We start from the raw sequence: 27,987 nt of genomic DNA, 5'->3' as shown, positions 1-27,987 counted from the left end.
CACCGATGATGGGGCACTATTTCTCCCACTGACACCGATGATGGGGAACTATTTCTCCCACTGACACCGATGATGGGGCACTATTTCTCCCACTGACACCAATGATGGGGCACTATTCCTCCCACTGACACCAATTATGGGGCACTATTCCTCCCACTGACACCAATGATGGGGCACTATTCCTCCCACTGACACCAATGATGGGGCACTATTCCCCCCACTGACACCAATGATGGGGCACTATTCCCCCCCCCACTGACACCAATGATGGGGCACTATTCCCCCCCACTGACACCAATGATGGGGCACTATTCCCCCCACTGACACCAATGATGGGGCACTATTCCCCCCCACTGACACCAATGATGGGGCACTATTCCCCCCCACTGACACCAATGATGGGGCACTATTCCCCCCCCACTGACACCAATGATGGGGCACTATTCCCCCCCACTGACACCAATGATGGGGCACTATTCCCCCCCCCCCCACTGACACCAATGATGGGGCACTATTCCCCCCACTGACACCAATGATGGGGCACTATTCCCCCCCCCACTGATACCAATGATGGGGCACTATTCCTCCCACTGACACCAATGATGGGGCACTATTCCCCCCACTGACACAATGATGGGGCACTATTCCCCCCCCACTGACACCAATGATGGGGCACTATTCCCCCCCCCCCCCCCCACTGACACCAATGATGGGGCACTATTCCTCCCACTGACACCAATGATGGGGCACTATTCCTCTCACTGACACCAATGATGGGGCACTATTCCTCCCACTGACACCAATGATGGGGCACTATTCCTCCCACTGACACCAATGATGATGCACTATTCCTCCCACTGACACCAATGATGGGGCACTATTCCTCCCACTGATACCAATGATGGGGCACTATTCCCCCCACTGACACCAATGATGGGACACTATTCCTCCCACTGATACCAATGATGGGGCACTATTCCTCCCACTGATACCAATGATGGGGCACTATATGTAAAATACATTTTGAATATTAACAATGAATTAAATAGTTTGTGGGGCTCGGATACACTTTAATCTTTTTTTCTTTTCCCTCTTGACTAGACTTCCAGAAATGTCTGGAAATCTGGTGGAGTTGTGACCTTATTTTGTGTTGTTGTTTCGCTTGTTGGAAACTTGTGATGAATTTTGCGCTCACAATTTCTAAACTACGACTTAACAAAACAGAATTGGCCTCATGAAGTGTCTGAAGTGTTTCCTCCCCCTCCCCCCTTACATGTTCTGTAGCATTGTGAAAGGATGAAGCAAAGTGTCGGGGGACGGCCCCCCGGTCAGTATGGTCCATATGTGTGGTCTGTGAGCAATAAGAGTAAAAAAACAGGAGAAGCGTATTTTTTTTTTTTTTCAGTTGAACGCTTCAAGTTCGCCTCGGCTGTTGTATTTGTCGTTCTAGGTCGGCCTTTCTCAACCTTTTTCGGCACAGAGGAACCCTAAAAATAACGTTCCGATCTTAGGGAAAAAATTCCATATCTACAACTCCTTATACATCAGTGTGACGGTCTGCGGCAAGAATGCTCCTTACACCTGAGGTCATTGGGAAGTATCCCCTCCCCCACCCCCCACAGATAGCTAAAAAGATCAATGGTGTCAGTGGGAACTTATCTCAGAGAAATTGCTCAAGGAACCCCGAGCAACCTCCTGGATGAGGAACCTCCTGGATGAGGAACCTCCTGGATGAGGAACCTCCTGGATGAGGAACCTCCTGGATGAGGAACCTCCTGGTTGAGGAACCTCCTGGATGAGGAACCTCCTGGTTGAGGAACCTCCTGGTTGAGGAACCTCCTGGTTGAGGAACCTCCTGGTTGAGGAACCTCCTGGATGAGGAACCTCCTGGTTGAGGAACCTCCTGGTTGAGGAACCTCCTGGATGAGGAACCTCCTGGATGAGGAACCTCCTGGTTGAGGAACCTCCTGGATGAGGAACCTCCTGGTTGAGGAACCTCCTGGTTGAGGAACCTCCTGGATGAGGAACCTCCTGGATGAGGAACCTCCTGGATGAGGAACCTCCTGGATGAGGAACCTCCTGGATGAGGAACCTCCTGGATGAGGAACCTCCTGGATGAGGAACCTCCTGGTTGAGGAACCTCCTGGATGAGGAACCTCCTGGTTGAGGAACCTCCTGGATGAGGAACCTCCTGGATGAGGAACCTCCTGGTTGAGGAACCTCCTGGTTGAGGAACCTCCTGGATGAGGAACCTCCTGGTTGAGGAACCTCCTGGATGAGGAACCTCCTGGATGAGGAACCCTGCTCTAGGTCAATGGTTCCCAGCCGCAGTCCTCAACTACCTGAACAGGACATGTTTTGAGAATTCTTGGATACAATAGCTGTCATCAATACCAAGCCGTTGATGTTGATTTAAATCGGGGGTCTCCAAACGTACTAAACAAAGGGCCAGTTTACTGTCCTTCAGGCTTCAGGAGGGCCAGACTGTGGCCAGTGAGAGTAGAAAATGCCCGGGCATCATTGGGGAATAAACAATGCCCCGTCGTGGCATGAGTGGGAGGAATAATGCCAGATTGGTGTCAGTGGGAGGAAAAGTGTCCCATCATTGGTGTCAGTGGGAGGAAAAGTGTCCCATCATTGGTGTCAGTGGGAGGAATAGTGCCCCATCATTGGTGTCAGTGGGAGGAATAGTGCCCCATCATTGGTGTCAGTGGGAGGAATAGTGCCCAATTGTTGGTGTCAGTGGGAGGAATAGTGCCCCATTATTGGTGTCAGTGGGAGGAATAGTGCCCAATTGTTGGTGTCACTGGGAGGAATAGTGCCCAATTGTTGGTATCAGTGGGAGGAATTGTGCCCCATCATTGGTATCAGTGGGAGGAATAGTGCCCCATCATTGGTATCAGTGGGAGGAATAGTGTCCCATCATTGGTGTCAGTGGGATGGATAGTGCCCCATCATTGGTATCAGTGGGAGGAATAGTGTCCCATCATTGGTGTCAGTGGGAGGAATAGTGCCCCATCATTGGTGTCAGTGGGAGGAATAGTGTCCCATCATTGGTGTCAGTGGGAGGAATAGTGCCCCATCATTGGTGTCAGTGGGAGAAATAGTGCCCCATCATTGGTATCAGTGGGAGGAATAGTGTCCCATCATTGGTATCAGTGGGAGGAATAGTGTCCCATCATTGGTGTCAGTGGGAGGAATAGTGTCCCATCATTGGTGGTCAGTGGGAGGAATAGTGCCCCATCATTGGTGTCAGTGGGAGGAATAGTGCCCCATCATTGGTATCAGTGGGAGGAATAGTGTCCCATCATTGGTGTCAGTGGGAGGAATTGTGCCCCATCATTGGTGTCAGTGGGAGGAATAGTGCCCCATCATTGGTGTCAGTGGGAGGAAAAGTGTCCCATCATTGGTGTCAGTGGGAGGAATAGTGCCCCATCATTGGTGTCAGTGGGAGGAATAGTGCCCCATCATTGGTGTCAGTGGGAGGAATAGTGCCCCATCATTGGTGTCAGTGGGAGGAATAGTGCCCCATCATTGGTGTCAGTGGGAGGAATAGTGCCCCATCATTGGTGTCAGTGGGAGGAATAGTGTCCCATTATTGGTGTCAGTGGGAGGAATAGTGTCCCATCATTGGTGTCAGTGGGAGGAATAGTGCCACATCATTAGTGTCAGTGGGAGGAATAGTGTCCCATCATTGGTGTCAGTGGGAGGAATAGTGCCCCATCATTGGTGTCAGTGGGAGGAATAGTGCCCCATCATTGGTGTCAGTGGGAGGAATAGTGCCCAATTGTTGGTGTCAGTGGGAGGAATAGTGCCCCATTATTGGTGTCAGTGGGAGGAATAGTGCCCAATTGTTGGTGTCACTGGGAGGAATAGTGCCCAATTGTTGGTATCAGTGGGAAGAATTGTGCCCCATCATTGGTATCAGTGGGAGGAATAGTGCCCCATCATTGGTATCAGTGGGAGGAATAGTGTCCCATCATTGGTGTCAGTGGGATGGATAGTGCCCCATCATTGGTATCAGTGGGAGGAATAGTGTCCCATCATTGGTGTCAGTGGGAGGAATAGTGCCCCATCATTGGTGTCAGTGGGAGGAATAGTGTCCCATCATTGGTGTCAGTGGGAGGAATAGTGCCCCATCATTGGTGTCAGTGGGAGGAATAGTGTCCCATCATTGGTGTCAGTGGGAGGAATAGTATCCCATCATTGGTGTCAGTGGGAGGAATAGTGCCCCATCATTGGTGTCAGTGGGAGGAATAGTGCCCCATCATTGGTGTCAGTGGGAGGAATAGTGCCCCATCATTGGTGTCAGTGGGAGGAATAGTGCCCCATCATTGGTGTCAGTGGGAGGAATAGTGCCCCATCATTGGTATCAGTGGGAGGAATAGTGTCCCATCATTGGTGTCAGTGGGATGGATAGTGCCCCATCATTGGTATCAGTGGGAGGAATAGTGTCCCATCATTGGTGTTAGTGGGAGGAATTGTGCCCCATCATTGGTGTCAGTGGGAGGAATAGTGCCCCATCATTGGTGTCAGTGGGAGGAAAAGTGTCCCATCATTGGTGTCAGTGGGAGGAATAGTGTCCCATCATTGGTGTCAGTGGGAGGAATAGTGCCCCATCATTGGTGTCAGTGGGAGGAATAGTGCCCCATCATTGGTGTCAGTGGGAGGAATAGTGTCCCATCATTGGTGTCAGTGGGAGGAATAGTGCCACATCATTAGTGTCAGTGGGAGGAATAGTGCCCCATCATTGGTGTCAGTGGGAGGAATAGTGCCCCATCATTGGTGTCAGTGGGAGGAATAGTGCCCCATCATTGGTGTCAGTGGGAGGAATAGTGCCCAATTGTTGGTGTCAGTGGGAGGAATAGTGCCCAATTGTTGGTGTCAGTGGGAGGAATAGTGCCCCATTGTTGGTGTCACTGGGAGGAATAGTGCCCAATTGTTGGTATCAGTGGGAGGAATTGTGCCCCATCATTGGTATCAGTGGGAGGAATAGTGCCCCATCATTGGTATCAGTGGGAGGAATAGTGTCCCATCATTGGCGTCAGTGGGATGGATAGTGCCCCATCATTGGTATCAGTGGGAGGAATAGTGTCCCATCATTGGTGTCAGTGGGAGGAATAGTGTCCCATCATTGGTGTCAGTGGGAGGAATAGTGTCCCATCATTGGTGTCAGTGGGAGGAATAGTGCCCCATCATTGGTGTCAGTGGGAGGAATAGTGTCCCATCATTGGTGTCAGTGGGAGGAATAGTATCCCATCATTGGTGTCAGTGGGAGGAATAGTGCCCCATCATTGGTGTCAGTGGGAGGAATAGTGCCCCATCATTGGTGTCAGTGGGAGGAATAGTGCCCCATCATTGGTGTCAGTGGGAGGAATAGTGTCCCATCATTGGTGTCAGTGGGAGGAATAGTGTCCCATCATTGGTGTCAGTGGGAGGAATAGTGCCCCATCATTGGTGTCAGTGGGAGGAATAGTGCCCCATCATTGGTGTCAGTGGGAGGAATAGTGCCCCATCATTGGTGTCAGTGGGAGGAATAGTGTCCCATCATTGGTGTCAGTGGGAGGAATAGTGCCCCATCATTGGTGTCAGTGGGAGGAAAAGTGTCCCATCATTGGTGTCAGTGGGAGGAATAGTGTCCCATCATTGGTGTCAGTGGGAGGAATAGTGCCCCATCATTGGTGTCAGTGGGAGGAATAGTGCCCCATCATTGGTGTCAGTGGGAGGAATAGTGCCCCATCATTGGTGTCAGTGGGAGGAATAGTGTCCCATCATTGGTGTCAGTGGGAGGAATAGTGTCCCATCATTAGTGTCAGTGGGAGGAATAGTGTCCCATCATTGGTGTCAGTGGGAGGAATAGTGCCCCATCATTGGTGTCAGTGGGTGGAATAGTTCCCCATCATTGGTGTCAGTGGGAGGAATAGTGTCCCATCATTGGTGGTCAGTGGGAGGAATAGTGCCCCATCATTGGTGTCAGTGGGTGGAATAGTTCCCCATCATTGGTGTCAGTGGGAGGAATAGTGCCCCATCATTGGTATCAGTGGGTGGAATAGTTCCCCATCATTGGTGTCAGTGGGAGGAATAGTGCCCTATCATTGGTGTCAGTGGGAGGAAAAGTGTCCCATCATTGGTGTCAGTGGGAGGAATTGTGCCCCATCATTGGTGTCAGTGGGAGGAATAGTGCCCCATCATTGGTGTCAGTGGGAGGAATAGTGCCACATCATTAGTGTCAGTGGGAGGAATAGTGTCCCATCATTGGTGTCAGTGGGAGGAATAGTGCCCCATCATTGGTATCAGTGGGTGGAATAGTTCCCCATCATTGGTGTCAGTGGGAGGAATAGTGTCCCATCATTGGTGGTCAGTGGGAGGAATAGTGCCCCATCATTGGTGTCAGTGGGTGGAATAGTTCCCCATCATTGGTGTCAGTGGGAGGAATAGTGCCCCATCATTGGTATCAGTGGGTGGAATAGTGCCCCATCATTGGTATCAGTGGGAGGAATAGTGCCCTATCATTGGTGTCAGTGGGAGGAAAAGTGTCCCATCATTGGTGTCAGTGGGAGGAATAGTGCCCCATCATTGGTATCAGTGGGAGGAATAGTGCCCTATCATTGGTGTCAGTGGGAGGAAAAGTGTCCCATCATTGGTGTCAGTGGGAGGAATAGTGCCCCATCATTGGTATCAGTGGGTGGAATAGTTCCCCATCATTGGTGTCAGTGGGAGGAATAGTGTCCCATCATTGGTGGTCAGTGGGAGGAATAGTGCCCCATCATTGGTGTCAGTGGGTGGAATAGTGTCCCATCATTGGTGGTCAGTGGGAGGAATAGTGCCCCATCATTGGTGTCAGTGGGAGGAATAGTGTCCCATCATTGGTGTCAGTGGGAGGAATAGTGTCCCATCATTGGTGGTCAGTGGGAGGAATAGTGCCCCATCATTGGTATCAGTGGGTGGAATAGTGCCCCATCATTGGTATCAGTGGGAGGAATAGTGTCCCATCATTGGTGTCAGTGGGAGGAATAGTGTCCCATCATTGGTGGTCAGTGGGAGGAATAGTGCCCCATCATTGGTATCAGTGGGTGGAATAGTGCCCCATCATTGGTATCAGTGGGAGGAATAGTGTCCCATCATTGGTGTCAGTGGGAGGAATAGTGCCCCATCATTGGTATCAGTGGGTGGAATAGTGCCCCATCATTGGTATCAGTGGGAGGAATAGTGCCCCATCATTGGTGTCAGTGGGAGGAATAGTGTCCCATCATTGGTGGTCAGTGGGAGGAATAGTGCCCCATCATTGGTATCAGTGGGTGGAATAGTGCCCCATCATTGGTATCAGTGGGAGGAATAGTGTCCCATCATTGGTGTCAGTGGGAGGAATAGTGCCCCATCATTGGTATCAGTGGGTGGAATAGTGCCCCATCATTGGTGTCAGTGGGAGGAATAGTGCCCTATCATTGGTGTCAGTGGGAGGAAAAGTGTCCCAAGGGTCAACGAAGGCAAGCAAATGGCCACGTCTGGCCCACAGTTTGGAGACCACTGATTGAAAGCACCTGCTCAAGGTGAAGGAAGTCCTAAAAACATGACCTGTTGGGGGGGGGGGGGGGGGGGGGCATTTGAGAACTGAGGTTGCCAACCACTGCTTGTAGGTCAGGTCTTTGAATAAAAGCCTCTATCTCTGGAAAAAGAGCGAAATTATTTTAAATGCCGCTTCAATCTTATAGGTTATCACAACATTATTGAAGAAGGTCATCTACTTGGGTGTGTGATGGACCGTGGAGGAGTTCACCGGGATCGGAGGTCGGCTACTTTATTACCAATAGGGGGCATACAAAAATAAATATCCATCGTGATTCGTTCAGTGCCCATCCTAGTGCCCGTCCTAGTGCCCGTCCTAGTGCCCGTCCTAGTCCTTCAACATATTTACTGGGCATCTATTTCTCAGGCAGTTGGTCTGGTCGCACTTGTCCTTCTACAGGTCTTTGTACCCGGAGTATGATGGTCGTCTTCGGGATTCCAGCTCTGTACACTCCAGGATACTTTAGCACCAACCAGTACATTTCTTAATGTCCTTATTGAAATACGAGGAAGGAAGCAATATGAACATTGGCTCATGAAAAGTTTCCTGTCTTTGCTTAGGCAATATAGTAGAGATTTTTTTTTTCTTTTCTTTGTTTTCAAGAGGAGCTTGATTCAGGTGTTTCCATGAAGGTTTCTGTTAATTTTGACATCATATCAAGACCTTTTAGATCCTTGAGTTCTTACAACCTTGTGGTGACCGTTTGGTGAAGGCCCTTTTCTGTTGCAGCATGACTGTGCCGATTACAAAGCCAGCTCCGTAAAAAAAAAAAAAAAAAAAAATGGTTAGACCGGTTTGGTGTGGAGGAACTTGAGTCTCCTGCACAGAGCCCTGACCTCAACTCTACTTGTAGGCTTTGGAATGCTGATTATGACCCAACACCAGTATCTGACCTCACAACTGAGAATAAATTCCCACAGACTCGCTCCAAAGTCTTGTAGAAAGCTTACCCAGAAGAGTAGAGGGTCCATTATATAATACTACATCATATGAAAGACTTTTTAAACAGTTGTGTTCTTCCAACCTTGTGCTAACAGTTTGAAGGCCCATTGGAGTTCCACCATGACTGTACCCCTGGGCACAAAGCCAGCTCCATAAAGACCTGAATGAACAATCACATAAAATGTATTTGATTTGTTCATTTATGCTCTGGTTGCGGACCCAGGTTGGCACCCGGTAATTGTTACAACGGGAGACGTCTCCTACTCAACCTGGAGCCGTGAAATCTTTTGTGATATACTTTGCCATAAAGACATGGTTTGACCGGTTTGGTGTGGAGGAACTCAAATGTCCTGCACAGAGCCCTGACCTCAACCTTTATATGAGCGGCTTTGGATTGCTGATTGTGAGCGTGGTCTTCTTCATCTAACAGCAGTACCTGACCTCAGAAATGGGAACAAATTCCTACAGACTCACTCCAAAATCCAATAGAAAGTCGACCCTGAAGAGTGGAGGGTGTTATAGCTGCTACAAAGGAGTGACAACTCCACATTAATTCCCATGGTTATGGAATGAGGGGTAAGCTCAGTGGTGGTCACGTGTCCAAGAACCTTTGACCTTTGTAGAGTAGATTCATGTTGGCCACTGGTGGGATATGTAGTGTCGAGGGATTCTGAGAGAGAACCTCATGGATGTTCCAGTTTGAAATCTGGTTGCACAGTGTATGGATACGACTTGGTATTTTAAGCTGTATTACTGGCTATATGGAAAACGGTCTTGTTTATATGATGGGTGTTTCTCATTTATGGGATGGGTCAAAGCTTAGTTGAATAATTCTGTAGGTGGTATTGAAAAAAAAACGGTTTGGGCTGTGGTTGGTCTAGACCAGGGGTCTCCAAACTGCTGGCATTAATGGGAGTGAACATGACCACATTTGGTATTAGTGGGAGCAACAGTGCCCCATCATTGGGAGGAGTAGTGCCCCATCATTGGTATCAGTGGGAGCAACAGTGCCCCATCATTGGTATTATTGGGAAAAATAGTGCTCCATTGTTGGAATTATTTGGAGGAGTAGTGCCCCATCATTGGAATTATTGGGAGGCCTAGTGCTCCATTGTTGTAATTATTGGGAGGACCAGTGCCCCATCGTTGGTCTTTTTGGGAGGACCAGTGCCCCATCGTTGGTCTTTTTGGGAGGACCAGTGCCCCATCGTTGGTCTTTTTGGGAGGACCAGTGCCCCATCGTTGGTCTTTTTGGGAGGACCAGTGCCCCATCGTTGGTCTTTTTGGGAGGAATAGTGCTCCATCATTGGTATTATTGGGAAGAATAGTGCCCCATATAGTGAAGATTCATGTTTGCCACTGGTGGGATATGTAGTATCAAGGGATTCGGGGAGAGAACCAGATGGTTGCACGGTGTATGGATACTACTTGGTATTTGAAGCTGTATTGCTGGCTATATGGAAAATGGTCTTGTTTATATGGCGGGTGTATCTCATTTATGGGATGGGTCCAAACTCATCCCAAAAGCTTAGTTTAATAATTCTGTAGGTGGTATTGGAAAAAAAATAAAAAATTGGGTTGTGGTTGAGTTTTAATATTGCTCTAGACCAGGGGTCTCCAAACTGGTGGCATTAATGGGAGTCAACATCACATTTGGTATCAGTGGGAGGAATAGTGCCCCATCATTGGTATTATTGGAATGGATAGTTCCCCATCATTGGTATTATTGGGGAGGCATAGTGCCCCATCGTTGGTATATTTGGGAGGAATAGTTCCCCATCGTTGGTATTATTGGAATGAATAGTGCCCCATTGTTGGTATATTGGGGAGGCATAGTGCCCCATCATTGGTATCATTGGGAGGCATAGTGCCCCATCATTGGTATTATTGGGAGGCATAGTGCCCCATCGTTGGTAATATTTGGGAGGCATAGCACCCCATCGTTGGTATTATTACGTGAAATGGTGCCCCATTGTTGGTTTAGGTTGGCAAAATAGTGTCTCGTATCATTGGGAGGATTAGTGCCCCCATGGCTGTATAAAGGAAAGCAGAGGGTCTTTCCTTTTTGTTTGGAGTCCATTGTTGTAGAAGAGTATTGTGCAGTGTGGCTCTTCGGGTGCCATGTGAGGTGATCAGGCCGCGTGCGCCATCTGCCTTGAATTTATTTTCAACGTTCTTGTTAAAAAAACGACAAACTGTAAAGCACATCTGTTGTGAATCTTTTCTACAGTTAACCTCATGCTTGTCTGTAGACCACACTGGTTGTGACCACATTGGCCAGACGCCCCTCTGCTTGCAGGTGACTTGCAGGTGACTTGCAGGTGACTTGCAGGTGGCCTTTGTAGTGACAGATCCTTCGGTTTCTAGTTGACGTTCTGGTCAGAGAGACCTCCATGTGTGACTCCAGGAAGTCGGAGAAACCTCCATGTGTGACTCCAGGAAGTCGGAGAAACCTCCATGTGTGACTCCAGGAAGTCGGAGAAACCTCCATGTGTGACTCCAGGAAGTCGGAGAAACCTCCATGTGTGACTCCAGGAAGTCGGAGAGACCTCCATGTGTGACTCCAGGAAGTCGGAGAAACCTCCATGTGTGACTCCAGGAAGTCGGAGAAACCTCCATGTGTGACTCCAGGAAGTCGGAGAAACCTCCATGTGTGACTCCAGGAAGTCGGAGAGACCTCCATGTGTGACTCCAGGAAGTCGGAGAGACCTCCATGTGTGACTCCAGGAAGTCGGAGAGACCTCCATGTGTGACTCCAGGAAGTCGGAGAGACCTCCATGTGTGACTCCAGGAAGTCGGAGAGACCTCCATGTGTGACTCCAGGAAGTCGGAGAGACCTCCATGTGTGACTCCAGGAAGTCGGAGAGACCTCCATGTGTGACTCCAGGAAGTCGGAGAGACCTCCATGTGTGACTCCAGGAAGTCGGAGAGACCTCCATGTGTGACTCCAGGAAGTCGGAGAGACCTCCATGTGTGACTCCAGGAAGTCGGAGAGACCTCCATGTGTGACTCCAGGAAGTCGGAGAGACCTCCATGTGTGACTCCAAGAAAGTGTAAAACTCCATTTTTTTATGAATGGATATATTTTTATATTGAAACTCTTGAAATGTTCTCCATCTGAGGACCATGAAGGTTGACGATCAAAGTTGATGACGCCAATCGGATGCGCTTGCCTGCGCACTGAAACCTCCATTTCTGCGGCGACCATGTTACCAATGCCGTGCCATTGGGCGTATTCCCATGCTACTGTTGTCCTTGGAGGTATGGCGGGGGCGGGGGTGGGGGTGGACGGGTGGGCAGATGAACCTGCAGAGAAATGGAGAAGATTTTAAGGGCTGAAGTAAATGTATCCATTTGTACAAATCACACAAGCTATGGTGGTATGAAAGGACCTTTAAACCCCGGTCCATACTGATGCCATGCTAGAAACACCCAGGAGTCGCTGGGTTTCCCACATACCAATCATACCGCGTGTCATGCAATATGCGGCGGGTGTCATTTAAAAATGTATTACCAATATAATACTGCGCTATCCAATCAAATGATAATCCTACTAAATCCTGTTATTACTGACTACAGTTAAATAGTGGTGGTGAGATATTCCATTCCTGTATAAAAAAATAATAATGCAATCGTATGCGATTTTATAAATTGCGATCGTAAACGCCTACAAATTGCAATCCTGGTGCTAATGTTAGGCGTTTATGATCGCAATTTATAATCGCATAAGATTGCTTTTTTTTATATATATATATATATATATATATATATATAAATGGAATATCTCACCACCACTATTAGTTAAATAGTGGTGGTGAGATATTCCATTCCTATATAGAAAAATAATGCAATCTTATGCGATTTTATAAATTGCAATCCTGGTGCTAATTTTAAGCATTTATGATCGCAATTTATATTCGCATAAGATTGCATTATATTTTTTTTTTATATAGGAATAGAATATCTTACCACCACTATTAGTTAAATAGTGGTGGTGAGATATTCCATTCCTATATAAAAAACAATAGAGGTCGACCGATATGGGTTTTTCTCTGGCTGATGCCGATATTTATAAATCATGGCGGCCGATAGCCGATATATGATGCCGATATGTTAGGCCGATTTTATTTTATTTTTATTTTTTTTTCCTTTTTTATTATTATTATTTTTTTTTTTTTTTTTAATCCCCCTTGATCTAACACACCTTTCCCACTGGGGTGTTTTTTCAGGCGCTTTTGGGCTAAAAATAGCACCTGTAAAGTGCCTGCAAAACGGCTCCCCTGCAGTCTGTGTGGAAGCCCCGAGTGCTGTCACACGGAGGCGATGCGCTGGCAGGATGTTAAAAAAAAATAAATAAATAAAGTCCTGCAAGCAGCACGTTTGGAGTGGTGTATACCCCCTCCTCCACCACTCCCGCCCATTGATATTAATGGACAACACTGCCGAAGCGCATGCAATGCGATTTGGCAGCGGTGCTTCATGGGCGCATTTAACCTCTTCCTTGGCCGCTAGCTGGGGTTATATGTGCCCCACTAGCAGCCAAATAGCACCGCTAAAATGATGGTAAAGAGCCGCTAAAACTTGCGTTTTACCATCAACGCCTCCCCGCCGCTCCAGTGTGAAAGCCGCCTTCATAAGTGATACAGAAAATTTCTTACAAATTTAACATTTATTAAACAAAACAAACCTCCAATCAGTTTACTTGTATTTATGATTTAGATTAAAAAAAAAAAACCCCTATATATTAAATAAAAACAGGTAGTCAAAACTTTTGTATGAAAAAAAAAATGGCCTAACTTTACTGTTTTTATTTTATTTTTATTTTTTAAATAGTGTATTTTTTTCCCAAAAAAAATGCATTTGAAAGACCTCTGTGCAAATGCCGTGTGACATAAAATATTGCAACAACCGCTATTTTATTCCCTAGGATCTCTGCTAAAAAAATATTTATAATTTTTGGGGGGGTCTAAGCGATTTTCTGGCAGAAAATACAGGATTTTTACTTCTAAGCAACAAGTGTCAGAAAAGATTTAGTCTTTAAATGGTTAAACTGAGAACTTCTACACATGGAGAGGAGTTCATTCATTCAGAAGTGTAAACATTGTATCTTTCTGCTCTTTTCTTGGCAGAGCCCAGAGAGGAGGAAAGTCTCTTTTATGAAGACTCAGCAACTTACACCGACTTCTATTACAGAAGTCATTTCCAAGTCCCGCTGTAGTTCTAAATCGGCTTTTTATCAGCACAATCAGCCGATGCCGATTATTTAAAAAAATTGCAAATATCGGCCGATGTATCGGTCGACCTCTAAAAAATAATAATGCAATTTAATGCGATTTTATAAATTGCAATCATAAACGCCTAAAAATTGCAATCCTGGTGCTAATTTTAGGTGTTTATGATCGCAAATTTTATAATCGCATAAGATTGCATTCTTTATTTTTTATACAGGAATGGAATATCTCACCACCACTATTTAACTGTAGTCAGTAATAATAGGATTTTAGTACGATTATCATTTGATTGCATTTGGATAGCGCAGCTTTATATTGGGAACACGTTTTTTTTGTGGCGCGGACATATGGGACGTGATCAATGCTAGCAGCTGTCCTTTAATCATCTCTAATTATCATTTGGATTTTCGCGTGGTAGCTCGCAAGACTTTGTTTTTTTTTAGATAGTCATTTAAAAGTTACCCCAAAAGCCGGTCGCAGAACGCTGTGCGTTTTGCATGAATCGGTTTGCTTGAGTATGAACACGCATGCGATCCGAATCCAGTGCGGCAAAAAAAAAAAAAGTGAAAAGGCGCCTGCACCTTTTTTTTGTTCGGATGTGGAGCGATTTGAGCCATACAAAAGGATGGGCTCAAATCGCACTGCACAGGAATGCGGTGCAGCCCGGGGGTTAGGAGGCTCCTCGCACTTTTTATTTTGGATCCTTTTTCAGAATTCATATAACCGGTATAAATAAAATGTAGCGACTTTCCCAAGGAAATATCCAGATTTATAGTCCAATCAGATAAGGGGGGGGAAAAAACGTTGAATCCCCGCCACAACGGAGATGTCTTCCAGGCTGGGGTGTTGGCGCGTGGTCTATGGTGAGCTCTGTAGGGTCCAGGGATTGATGGTTTTTGGGGTCTCTGCTCTGTTCTTGAGGGCGAGTTTCTCACGGCTTTCAAGGCTCATTAATCTCCTGTGTGCGTCCATGCGTTTAACACTTTAATTAGCTGCCAGGATGTTGAGGCTCCTTAATGGTGGCGCTGCCCGGCCCGGCATGTCCCCGGCTCTTCACTTTCTTCCTTGATGCTCTCGGTACTCTGAGGAATGCTGGGTAGAGGACGGGTAAGTCTGCTCTGGCCTACATTTTTATTTATTTTTGCCAAACTGCAGGCCTCTTGTAGGCAGCAATATATAACGCAAGGTTAAAGTGGTAGTAAAGACCCCACCCCGTACCTACAGGTAAGCCTATACAGTAAAACCTTGGATTGAGTATCACAGGTAGTGGACGTAGTGCCGGGGTCAGGAGAATGTAGTGGACGTAGTGCCGGGGTCAGGAGAATGTAGTGGACGTAGTGCCGGGGTCAGGAGAATGTAGTGGACGTAGTGCCGGGGTCAGGAGAATGTAGTGGACGTAGTGCCGGTGTCAGGAGAATGTAGTGGACGTAGTGCCGGGGTCAGGATAATGTAGTGGACGTAGTGCCGGGGTCAGGATAATGTAGTGGACATAGTCCTGGGGTCAGGAGAATGTAGTGGACATAGTGCCGGGGTCAGGAGAATGTAGTGGACGTAGTGCCGGGGTCAGGAGAATGTAGTGGACGTAGTGCCGGTGTCAGGAGAATGTAGTGGACGTAGTGCCGGGGTCAGGAGAATGTAGTGGACGTAGTGCCGGGGTCAGGAGAATGTAGTGCCGGGGTCAGGAGAATGTAGTGCCGGGGTCAGGGGGATGTAGTGGACGTAGTGCCGGGGTCAGGGGGATGTAGTGGACGTAGTGCCGGGGTCAGGGGGATGTAGTGGACGTAGTGCCGGGGTCAGGGGGATGTAGTGGACGTAGTGCCGGGGTCAGGGGGATGTAGTGGACGTAGTGCCGGGGTCAGGGGGATGTAGTGGACGTGGTGCCGGGGTCAGGGGGATGTAGTGGACGTGGTGCCGGGGTCAGGGGGATGTAGTGGACGTGGTGCCGGGGTCAGGGGGATGTAGTGGACGTGGTGCCGGGGTCAGGGGGATGTAGTGGACCTGGTGCCGGGGTCAGGGGGATGTAGTGGACCTGGTGCCGGGGTCAGGGGGATGTAGTGGACCTGGTGCCGGGGTCAGGGGGATGTAGTGGACCTGGTGCCGGGGTCAGGGGGATGTAGTGGACCTGGTGCCGGGGTCGTGAGCGCGCAGTGCACGCAGCGCCGGGGTCGTGAGCATCAAAATTTCTCCTGGGGCCTCTTGATTAGCGTAGCAATTTTTTCCCCCATTAAATCCTCTACAAGTTTCTGATGAAGGAAATAAAATAATTACAGAAGCGGGGGGAGGGGAGAGGATTCTGCTAAAACCTGTCCGTGGTCGGTACCGCTGACCTGATATCGCGCTTATCCAATGTCTGCGGATTTGATTGGCCATTTTTAATCATATTATAAGCAATTCTGTATCTTGAGCAGTTTGCCGGCCTGCGAGTCGTCTGATCGCACGTTCAGTCGCAGTGACGAGCGGCAGAGCCGGCCTCTTAGCCGTGTTTATTTTAGAGCTGAGTGGGTGGGAACGGTATAAATCGATGTGTTATCTGTCACGGGATTCCTTCCAGCCAGCTGTCCTGCTGCGGCTTTCATGCGTGTCGCGGCTTAATAGAGGCGTGATTTACTGGCGTGTTTATATACGCTCCGCTCTTATTTTATCCCTCTATTACCACGGCGGAGGTGCGACATCCAGCAGCCAGAGACGCCGGGAGCTGCGCAGGTTTGGAGGTGGTGGGGGCTTCAGGCGCCTTGAAGCATTTCTCGCCTCCAAACGCGTTGCGTCACGGATTTTTATCATTTTACAAATAAGCGATGACCTTTACTGGTGAAACGAAGGAAAAAACCTGCAGCTATCGATCAGAACTCGTTCACAATAAAGGTGGTCGTACTCCCATCCGTTTTTATATCTGATTTGATGTGCGATTTAAAGGGAAATTTCTCGTAACGCGCCGCTGAATTGCAGCAGTAAAAAACGGTGTGTGCCTGCCCTACCAGACAGGGCTGTGCTGAGTGGCAGAGCTGTGTAAAACTTAAGACTGGATGGACAGAAATACAAATTGTTTGGCAGGTAAATCCCCCTCACTTTTATGATCGACTGTAGGGTCAGGGCTGGGCAAGGTGCCCAGATCGCCTGGCGCTTGGGCTTTTGCCAGCCTATGCATTGTTGCAGGGATGCACAATTTGTATTGCCCGATGTCTGGGGAAATGCAGTTCCGGGCGCCGAGCAGGTCGTTTTTTTTTTTTTTTTTTTTTTTTTTCTACATTAAACGCGGTGTCTCTGGGGTGCGTTATGAACCATAGATTTGTACAATGCATCCAGGAAGTATTCACAGTGCTTCACTTTTTACACATTAAATTACAGCCTTATTCCAAAATGGTTTAAATGTATTATTTTTCTCAAAATTCTACAAACCATCCCCCATAGTGACAACTTGAAAGAAGTTTGTTTGAAATCTTTTCAAATTTATTCAAAATAAAAAAGGAAAAACTCCCATGTATATAAGTATCACAGGCTCCTCCCATTTACATAACTATCACAGGCTCCTCCCATGTACACAAGTATCACAGGCTCCTCCCATGTACACAAGTATCACAGGCTCCTCCCATGTACCCAAGTATCACAGGCTCCTCCCATGTACACAAGTATCACAGGCTCCTCCCATGTACACAAGTATCACAGGCTCCTCCCATGTACACAAGTGTCACAGGCCCCTCCCATGTACATAATTATCACAGGCTCCTCCCATGTACATAAGTATCACAGGCTCCTCCCATGTACATAAGTATCACAGGCTCCTCCCATGTACACAAGTGTCACAGGCCCCTCCCATGTACATAATTATCACAGACTCCTCCCATGTACATAAGTATCACAGACTCCTCCCATGTACATAAGTATCACAGGCTCCTCCCATGTACATAAGTATCACAGGCTCCTCCCATGTACATAAGTATCACAGGCTCCTCCCATGTACATAAGTATCACAGGCTCCTCCCATGTACATAAGTATCACAGGCTCCTCCCATGTACACAAGTGTCACAGGCCCCTCCCATGTACATAAGTATCACAGGCTCCTCCCATGTACATAAGTATCACAGACTCCTCCCATGTACATAAGTATCACAGGCTCCTCCCATGTACATAAGTATCACAGGCTCCTCCCATGTACATAAGTATCACAGGCTCCTCCCATGTACACAAGTATCACAGGCTCCTCCCATGTACACAAGTATCACAGGCTCCTCCCATGTACACAAGTATCACAGGCTCCTCCCATGTACACAAGTATCGCAGGCTCCTCCCATGTACACAAGTATCGCAGGCTCCTCCCATGTACACAAGTATCGCAGGCTCCTCCCATGTACATAAGTATCGCAGGCTCCTCCCATGTACACAAGTATCACAGGCTCCTCCCATGTACACAAGTATCGCAGGCTCCTCCCATGTACATAAGTATCGCAGGCTCCTCCCATGTATATAAGTATCGCAGGCTCCTCCCATGTATATAAGTATCGCAGGCTCCTCCCATGTACATAAGTATCGCAGGCTCCTCCCATGTACATAAGTATCGCAGGCTCCTCCCATGTACATAAGTATCGCAGGCTCCTCCCATGTACATAAGTATCACAGGCTCCTCCCATGTACATAAGTATCGCAGGCTCCTCCCATCTACATATGTATCAAGTATAAGTATTGCAATGAATGGGCAGCGATTCCAAAGCACCTCAAAACTTGACTTCTTACCCTTTTATTGGGGGGGGGGTAAAAATCACCCCACTAATGGCCGAAAAGCACCGCTAAAACGCCACAAACTGGCGGCACTTTAGCGTTAACAGCTGGTGCCGAGAGTGTGGAAGTAGCCTTCAGGTTCACCATGTTGGGCGTCATTCCAATACGTTGGGCATTTTATTGTTTTGTGTGCCCTAAACTTTTTATTTTTTATTTTTTTTAACTTACATTTTGCGTTTCCTGGACCTTCGCGGTAATATCGCGTGACATAAAAAATTGGAACTACCGCCATTTTATTCTCTAGGGTGTCGGCTTTCAGAAAATATATCCTGTTTGGGGTTTTGTGTAATCTTCAGGCCTAAAATAAAATTAATTTTTAAGCATGGGTGCAAAAAAAAAATGAAAAAGCGCACCGGCGGTGAAAGGCTTGAAGCATTGTCGGTAAGTCGCCCCCCACCCCACGTAACTCGTATAGATGGACTCGTTCGATGTATTGCGGATCGTCGGTACATTTGCTCTGATTTTTTTTTTTTCTTTATCTCTGCGACCAGCAGAGCTTCGATCGTCGTCCGTTCGGTAGCCTATGGCGCGTCCTCCGCTCTCTGCGCATGGCGTGCGGCGTGCCGGCGGAAGGGACAGGCCGGAGTGCGGGCGGGTGGCTTGTTTTCCTGATTTTGAGGCTCAGCTGCGACAGATGCTCCTGGCTGGTCCTGGGAACTCTCCCCTCCCCCCGTCCGTCCGTCTGAGCGCCGGGGTTGCGCCGTCAGGATCGCACGCGGCCTCCACAAGCTGTCTGGTGTCTGTTAGCTGGTGGCAGATGTTCTGAACGCGGTGGGGGTGGCGATGGGAAGTCTGCGGCTTCTGTACATCGTGTATACATGCTGGGAGGTTTTCCCGGCATGGGGATGTCTGGGGCGCCGGAGATCGTCCTCTGCGCCTGTGTTTTTTTATTTTTTTATTTAAAAATAGAATAATGCTGAATAATGGAGGGGGGGGTATAAACCATTCCAGAGGGTGTAGCCTGTGAGTGATACTCCCGCCCCCCCGCGTCCTCGCTGCTGTGTGGGGAATCCTGACGTTTTTAGGCCTCATTCACACTTCATATAGCGGGAAACTTCGCGCTTTTGCGTGGACAATTTTCACGCGATTCCACGTGTCGCACATGGGGGGCAATCCATTCACTTCAGTGGGGTACGCATATCCAGGACAGCGGCCGTGAGCTTTCAGAAATTGCCCTATGCACGTTTGGGTTCGGTTCAGGTGCGAATTCAGGCACATATGTGAAGCCGTCCTTACTGTCGTTTTTACACTTTATTGATTTTTTTTTTTTTTTTTTTTTATCTTTCACTATTTCTTACTTTTTTTCCTTCACATTTCTTTTTCCTTTTTTCCTTTTTTTTTTTTGTTTCCCAAGAGTATAGATCAATTTTTGTTACTCAATTATTTTATACTATTGTTATTTTATATATATATATATATAATATTTTTTTTCATTTTTCTTTCTTTTACCTTTTTTTTTTCACTGAACTTTTTTTATTTTTATTTTTTTTTAAAATGTGAGGGGGGAAAAAAAGTAAAATATAGCAAAAAAGTTACAAAAAAAAAAAAAAGTGGAAAAAAGTTAGTTATACTTTCTTAAACTTTTTGTTCTTCCATTTTTTTTTTCACTGATTTTTTTTTACTTTTTTTATTTTTTTACACTTCTTTATTTTTTAACTTCTTTTACTATTTCTTTCTTTTTTCTTTAACATTTCTTTTTACTTTTTTGCCCAAGAGTATAAATCTAGTTTTTTTTTATACGCAATTATTTGATACTATTGGGGGGTGTGTGTGTGTGTGTGTGTGTGTGTGTGTGTGTGTATATATATATTTTTTTTATTATTTTACATTTACTTGCTTTCTTAAATTTTTTTTTTTTTTTTTTTTTTTTTTTTTTTACTTCCCTTTTTTACTATTTATTACTTTTTTTTTTTTTTTTTTTTTTTTTTTTTTAAAGCAATAGTAGATAAGTAAAAAAAAAGTGTAAAAAAGAGTTAAGTGAAAAAAAAAAATGTAAGAAAGAAAGTAAATGTAAAAAAACTAGTTCTATACTCTTGGGCAAAAAAGTAAAAAGAAATGTGAAAGAAAAAAGTAAGAAAAAGTAAAAAAAAAGTAAAAAAAATTTAAGAACGAAAGTTCAAGAAAATATAACTTTTTTACACTTTTTTTTTTAAATTTTTTTTTTTACTTTTTTTTTTGCTATATTTTACTTTTTTTCTTTTTCCCTCACATTTTTTTTTTTACTTTTTAATTTAAAATCCACTTACTTTTGATTTACTAATTTCGGTCTCATATATGGGATGATGAGATGGCAATCCCAGGGTTGGCTTGTCGTAGCCGCCAATGAAGTACATCAATACTGTTGCTCATTCAAGACAATACGATTACAGGAGGTCTAGTACCTGACTGCACAGAAATGAGGGGGAGGAGGAGGAGTCTCCCCATTGCAGGGAAAGCACTAAATGCGTCGGTTGCATATCTGTCTATAGCTCATTGTTAGAGTTGTTCTTTAAGTTTGCAGCTGTAGGTTCCCGCGCCGATGGTGAATGTGGCGTGACGGCGACTCATCAGTTGCTCGTGTATCAGCAATGCGGAAAGACCACAATGGCCGACCTTCACAGATCTCAGCGCCGGAGCTGCAGGAACAGCTGCACCATCTCTCCGCCTCACCGCCGAGGCATGCCGGCACCGCACAGCTGTGATTGTCATTCCTATAGAGGCGCGAAGTGCAGATGTTCATCACGTCTTCAATTATACGCGCTTCACAATTCCATCCAACGATTGCTTCATCATCAGAGCCGTATTATCCAATGAAAAGAGGACCTGTTCTATAACGAGGCGGGATGGTGAAGGATCGTGGGGTGGGCAGAGAGGTGCCGCTGTTGTACTGATGACTTCATTTGCTGTATTTGATTGACATAGACCTGGTTATAGGACTCAGTCCTGAGCCCCCTCCCCCTGCTGCGGCCTTTATGTGCCCATTATGAGGGGTTCCCACCATCCCTGTGCTGAGTTCCCGGGTCTGTACACCCGCTGTGCCCATTATGAGGGGTTCCCACCATCCCTGTGCTGAGTTCCCGGGTCTGTACACCCGCTGTGCCCATTATGAGGGGATCCCACCATCCCTGTGCCGAGTTCCCGGGTCTGTACGCCCGCTGTGCCCATTATGAGGGGTTCCCACCATCCCTGTGCCGAGTTCCCGGGTCTGTACACCCGCTGTGCCCATTATGAGGGGTTCCCACCATCCCTGTGCCGAGTTCCCGGGTCTGTACGCCCGCTGTGCCCATTATGAGGGGTTCCCACCATCCCTGTGCTGAGTTCCCGGGTCTGTACACCCGCTGTGCCCATTATGAGGGGTTCCCACCATCCCTGTGCCGAGTTCTTGGGTCTGTACACCCGCTGTGCTCATTATGAGGGGTTCCCACCATCCCTGTGCCGAGTTCCCGGGTCTGTACGCCCGCTGTGCCCATTATGAGGGGTTCCCACCATCCCTGTGCTGAGTTCCCGGGTCTGTACACCCGCTGTGCCCATTATGAGGGGTTCCCACCATCCCTGTGCCGAGTTCCCGGGTCTGTACGCCCACTGTGCCCATTATGAGGGGTTCCCACCATCCCTGTGCCGAGTTCCCGGGTCTGTACACCCGCTGTGCCCATTATGAGGGGTTCTCACCATCCCTGTGCCGAGTTCCCGGGTCTTTACACCCGCTGTGCCCATTATGAGGGGTTCTCACCATCCCTGTGCCGAGTTCCCGGGTCTGTACGCCCACTGTGCCCATTATGAGGGGTTCCCACCATCCCTGTGCTGAGTTCCCGGGTCTGTACACCCGCTGTGCCCATTATGAGGGGTTCTCACCATCCCTGTGCCGAGTTCCCGGGTCTTTACACCCGCTGTGCCCATTATGAGGGGTTCTCACCATCCCTGTGCCGAGTTCCCGGGTCTGTACGCCCACTGTGCCCATTATGAGGGGTTCCCACCATCCCTGTGCTGAGTTCCCGGGTCTGTACACCCGCTGTGCCCATTATGAGGGGTTCTCACCATCCCTGTGCCGAGTTCCCGAGTCTTTACACCCGCTGTGCCCATTATGAGGGGTTCTCACCATCCCTGTGCCGAGTTCCCGGGTCTGTACGCCCACTGTGCCTATTCTTTTTGACACCGTAGGCGAAACCTAATTTTTAATGAGTAACCTTTGATGTCAAGGAGGTCCTTCTGAAGTGTAAGGAGGACTTGTGATGGGGGGAACTCTGATGTGATTGGGAGAAGGGGCTGTGATGTGATGGCAGGACCTCTCGTGATGAAGGGGGTCCTCGGATGTGATGGGGGGGGGGGGGGAGACTTCGGATGTGATGGGGGGGGGAGACTTCGGATGTGATGGGGGGGGGGAGACCTCGGGATGTGATGGGGGGGAGACCTCGGGATGTGATGGGGGGGAGACCTCGGGATGTGATGGGGGGGAGACCTCGGGATGTGATGGGGGGGGGAGACTTCGGATGTGATGGGGGGGGAGACTTCGGATGTGATGGGGGGGGGACCTCGGGATGTGATGGGGGGGGGACCTCGGGACGTGATGGGGGGGGAGACCTCGGGTTGTGAAGGTGGGGGGGGGGGTCCTCTGATGTTAAGGGGACCCTTATGAAGCGAAAGGAGGACCTGTAATTTGAAGACTTCTGACGTCGGGTCGTCTTCTCACCCTCTGAGGTCCTGAGAGTCCGCAGTCTCCGGGACACGTCCCCATTGAGAGATTTTCCCCTCACCTCCCGTTCCGCACACAATCCAAAACGAAAAGAAAGAATTGGGCCACACAGACGATTTGAGGCCATAGAAGTGAATTTTTCTGCAATCCAGGAATTTCAATCCCAAAACTCGCCGACCAAATAAGGAAAACGGCACAGAGCATCGCACACGGCGCCGTCACCCCAGACGCATTCCTCTGCGCCTTCTGGGGTATTTCCCGGCCGCGAACGGGTTACATAGCGATTGGCAGTCCTCGCAAAAAACTTTTTTTTTTTTTTTTTTAATGAGGGATTGTAAATCGTTGGAATTTTAGCAAGATAAATTAGCGGGCGCGTATTATCCTTGGCGGTTTGCTTATAATAAAAGCGTCTGGGAGCTTAGCCCTCTCTCCCCAGGCAGGATCACACAGTAGTCGTGACATCATCCAGGCGATGGAGATTGATGGCGGGATAAAGAGGCGCAGTGTACGATTTCAGGTGTCTATTAATAGAGGAAGTCAGGCCTGGAAGTCGGCCATTTATCATACTAATTGTGTCATTAACTCCGCAGATACAATAACACGCCGGGCGGTTTATGGGCCGGGGGTAACGCTATAGACAGCTGGAGGCTACCAGCTAGAAAATGACGCTCGGAATAAACGTTTATTTTTAATTTTTTATTATCTCCTTTTTTTTTTTTTTTTTTTTTTTTACATTTTGTGCAATAGCTACTATAAGCAAAATGTGTTTTAAAAAAAAAAAAAAAATTAACATGTATTAGCCATTTCTTTACCCCTCCTGCCCAGGCCAATTTTCAGCTTCCAGCGCTGTCACACTTTGAATGACAATTACACGGTCATGTAACCCTGTACACACAGGACATTTTTATCATTTTGTTCACACAAATAGAATTTTTTTTTGGGTGGTATTTAACCACCGCTGGGGTTTTAATTTTTTTTGTTAAATAAGCAAAAAAATAATCACAGCTAATCGCACGATACTGATGAAGTTGTGATTGGCCCTGTCTGTACCACGCGATTGGCCACAGCTAATCACACGGTACCGATGGAGCTGTGATTGGCCCTGTCTGTACCACGCGATTGGCCACAGCTAATCACACGGTACCGATGGAGCTGTGATTGGCCCTGTCTGTACCACGCGATTGGCCACAGCTAATCACACGGTACCGATGGGGCTGTGATTGGCCCAATCTGTACCATACGATCGGCCACAGCTAATCACACGGTACTGATGGGGCTGTGATTGGCCCTGTCTGTACCACGCAATCGGCCACAGCTAATCACACGGTACTGATGGGGCTGTGATTGGCCCTGTCTGTACCACGTGATTGGCCACAGCTAATCACACGATACAGAGTGGGCTGTGATTGGCCCTGTCTGTACCATGTGATCGGCCACAGCTAATTACACGGTACTGATGGGACTGTGATTGGCCCTGTCTGTACCACGCGATTGGCCACAGCTAATCACACGGTACTGATGGGGCTGTGATTGGCCCTGTCTGTACCACGCGATCGGCCACAGCTAATCACACGGTACTGATGGGGCTGTGATTGGCCCTGTCTGTACCATGCGATCGGCCACAGCTAATCACACGGTACTGATGGGGCTGTGATTGGCCACAGCTAATCACACGGTACTGATGGAGCTGTGATTGGCCCTGTCTGTACCATGCGATCGGCCACAGCTAATCACACGGTACCGATGGAGCTGTGATTGGCCCTGTCTGTACCACGCGATCGGCCACAGCTAATCACACGGTACTGATGGAGCTGTGATTGGCCCTGTCTGTACCACGCGATCGGCCACAGCTAATCACACGGTACTGATGGAGCTGTGATTGGCCCTGTCTGTACCATGCGATCGGCCACAGCTAATCACACGGTACTGATGGGGCTGTGATTGGCCCTGTCTGTACCATGCGATCGGCCACAGCTAATCACACGGTACTGATGGGGCTGTGATTGGCCACAGCTAATCACATGGTACTGATGGAGCTGTGATTGGCCCTGTCTGGTCAATGTGATCACATGGTACAATCAGTTGGCAACACGGTAATACACAAGGGATGGTATGAAAGGAAACCATCCATTGTGTACAACTGTCATGTGATCTGCTGTGATTGGTCACAGCGATCACATGGTACCAGCAGCGGGGCGGTACACTGATCAATCATTGGCTGTGTCCAGTTTTCCTCGCTGCTTCACAGCAAAACGGAACCGATGAATGAAAAATCGTAGGAAAAAATTCTCCTACAACAAAGGCTTTTGTCTCGGTCGCTTATTGTTTCTGATCGTGAAAATTGCAGGAAAACGGTACACATTAAACAAAAAATCGTTCGTTCTGTTGGGGGTCATGCCCGCATGCTGCCACCTCTGTCCATGTCCAGGAATCATGCATGCCGGTCTTCAGGCCTAATCAGGGTTACCTTCTCGGAAGTTTTAGAGGTGAGGTTGGGGGTCAGTCACATGTGTAGCCCCCCCGCCCTCGTCTGCCCCTTTTTAAGCCCCCGAAGAATGTGTGATGTCTCATCAGCCGCACATCTTCCGCCCTCCGGCCGGGCAGACGCTCTCGGCGTGTCGGCTCCCTGGGGGGGTTTAATGAGGTGTGAGAACCGTCTGCCCGCCGTCTCCTTTGAAGAGTAAAACTCGCACATCATTTTTGTAACACCTTCCAGTAAGACCCCCGGACACTGCGCCCCCCCCCCAGACACCGCGCACCACCCCCCAGACACCGCGCACCACCCCCCCTCCCTGGGCACCGCGCAGACTTCCTCCCCCCACACTCCCCCCCCCCCCCCCCCCCCCCGGACACCACGCATGCTTCTCCCCCCGGATACCACACACTCCCCCCAGACACCACGCACTCCACCACCCCCCAGACAATGCTATATCCCCTCACACCATAATCCCCCCCCCCCCCCCCCCCCCACCAAATGATTTGGACCAGTGCACAAAGCAAGGTCCATAAAGACATGGATGAGCGAGTTTGGGGTGGAGGAACTTGACTGGCCTGCACAGAGTCCTGACCTCAACCTGATAGAACATTATTGCGATGAATTAGAGCGGAGACCTCGAGCCAGGCCTTCTCGCCCCAACATCAGTGCCTGACCTCACAAATGCTCTTCTGGAAGAATGGTCAAACATTCCCATAGACACCCTCCTAAACCTTGTGGACGGCCTTCCCAGAAGAGGTGAAGCTGTTATAGCTGCAAAGGGCCAACTCAATATTGAACCCTCCGGACTAAGACTGGGGGGGTCATTAAAGGTCGTGTGTGCGTGTAAAGGCATGTGTCCCAATACTTTTGGCACTATAGTGTACATCCAGTTTTATTATCACCTGTCAAAGTTCCAAAATCGTGTTGAGGATTCTGCCCCTCGTCACTAAGGGGTTAATAAGAGAATGAATTGATTTGTGGGAAACGTTGATGAAGGGGGTTCAGCCCTTTTTGAATTGTCCTTCACACATCCTTGTGACAGTCGCAGAAGAGCGACGAATATTATAGCGGAGGTGTCAGACGTACGACGCTACGGTATATGGCGGCACGTCGTAAACTCAGAAATGCGTTGAGCTGTAAACTTTAAAAATATTTTTCAAAGCGATGAAAATGAAATGTTTGTATGGAGGTGTGACGCGTGAGCCGCCAAACTAATCAAAAACCTCCTTCTTCTCTTCTTGTATTTCAGATCGCGAGGACCAATCAATTCTTTGCACGTAAGTAGCAAAAAAGAAAAAATTTGCAACATAATTGCATTCTGTCGCTTTTCGGGGCGTTACTGGCTGCCAAATGCAACACGTTCAACTGAGCGCCACCGCTCCGCCACCTTGGTGGAATGGACGCCGCGCCAGCGCGCTAATGTAGGCCTCAGTGGTCGAGGCAAGAAGTATATCCATTAACCACTGAAGGTGGTCTCCTTTTTGAGATGTTTTTTTTTTTTTGTTTGTTTTTTAAAGTTAAAATCATTTTTTTGTGTTTTTATTTATTTTTTTTGTTTTTTAGTTTAGTTTTTTTTTTTTTGCTAAAAAATTAATTAGAACCCCCAAACATTATATCTTTTTTTTTTTTTTTTCCCCAGACACCCTAGAGAATAAAATGGCGGTCATCGCAATACTTTGTCACACCGTATTTGCGCAGCAGTCTTACAAACGCAATTTTTTCACACTTTAAAAAAAAAAAACGTAAAGTTAACCCAATTTTATTTTATTTTTTATGTCGTGAAAGATTATCTCACACCGAGTAAATTGATACCCAACATGTCACGCTTCAAAATTGCACCCGTGGAATGGCGACAAACTTTAAACCATTAAAAAAAATCTCCATAGGCAACATTTATAAATCTGTACAGGTTCCCAGTTTTGAATTACAGAGGAGGAGGTCTAGGGCTAGGATTATTGCTCCCGCTCTACCGATCGCGCCGATTCCTCGCATTGTGGTTTGAACGCCGTTTTCGTACGCGGGCGCTAGGGCCGAGGGGAAAAAAAATCGATTTAAATCTTGAATCGAGTTGAGAGCTCCTCAGGACCAGCGCGGTGTCCAGCCTGATTGCAACTCACCATTGAGACTTATAGTGGGAGGGAGGTCATGATAGGACAGCGCCACCTATGGAGAGCAAGAGGCCGCGATAGGACAGCGCCACCTATGGAGAGCAGGAGGATGGGATAGGACAGCGCCATCTATGGAGAGCGGGAGGTCGGGATAGGACAGCGCCATCTATGGAGAGCGGGAGGTCGGGATAGGACAGCGCCACCTATGGAGTGCGGGAGG

The 27,987-nt window shown here is 47.9% G+C and overlaps 1 protein-coding gene across 7 annotated transcripts in view; it reads left to right on the top strand.

The window, feature by feature from the left end:
- The window catches only part of MYH10 (myosin heavy chain 10), a 183,324-nt gene that overhangs the window by 55,326 nt on the left and 100,011 nt on the right, over window positions 1-27,987 (top strand). For all 7 annotated transcript variants that reach the window (XM_077458583.1, XM_077458581.1, XM_077458580.1 and 4 more), the window contains exon 4: window positions 26,909-26,936. In XM_077458583.1, the coding sequence (XP_077314709.1) occupies window positions 26,909-26,936 (28 nt within the window). The remainder of the gene's footprint in view (window positions 1-26,908; window positions 26,937-27,987) is intronic.

The sequence above is a fragment of the Lithobates pipiens genome, unplaced genomic scaffold (assembly GCF_037356315.1).
Source record: "Lithobates pipiens isolate NorthernLeopardFrog02 unplaced genomic scaffold, aLitPip1_a1.2 Scaffold_28, whole genome shotgun sequence".
In the NCBI taxonomy this organism is placed as follows: Eukaryota; Metazoa; Chordata; class Amphibia; order Anura; family Ranidae; genus Lithobates; species Lithobates pipiens.
This window is presented reverse-complemented; position numbering and strand designations above follow the sequence as displayed.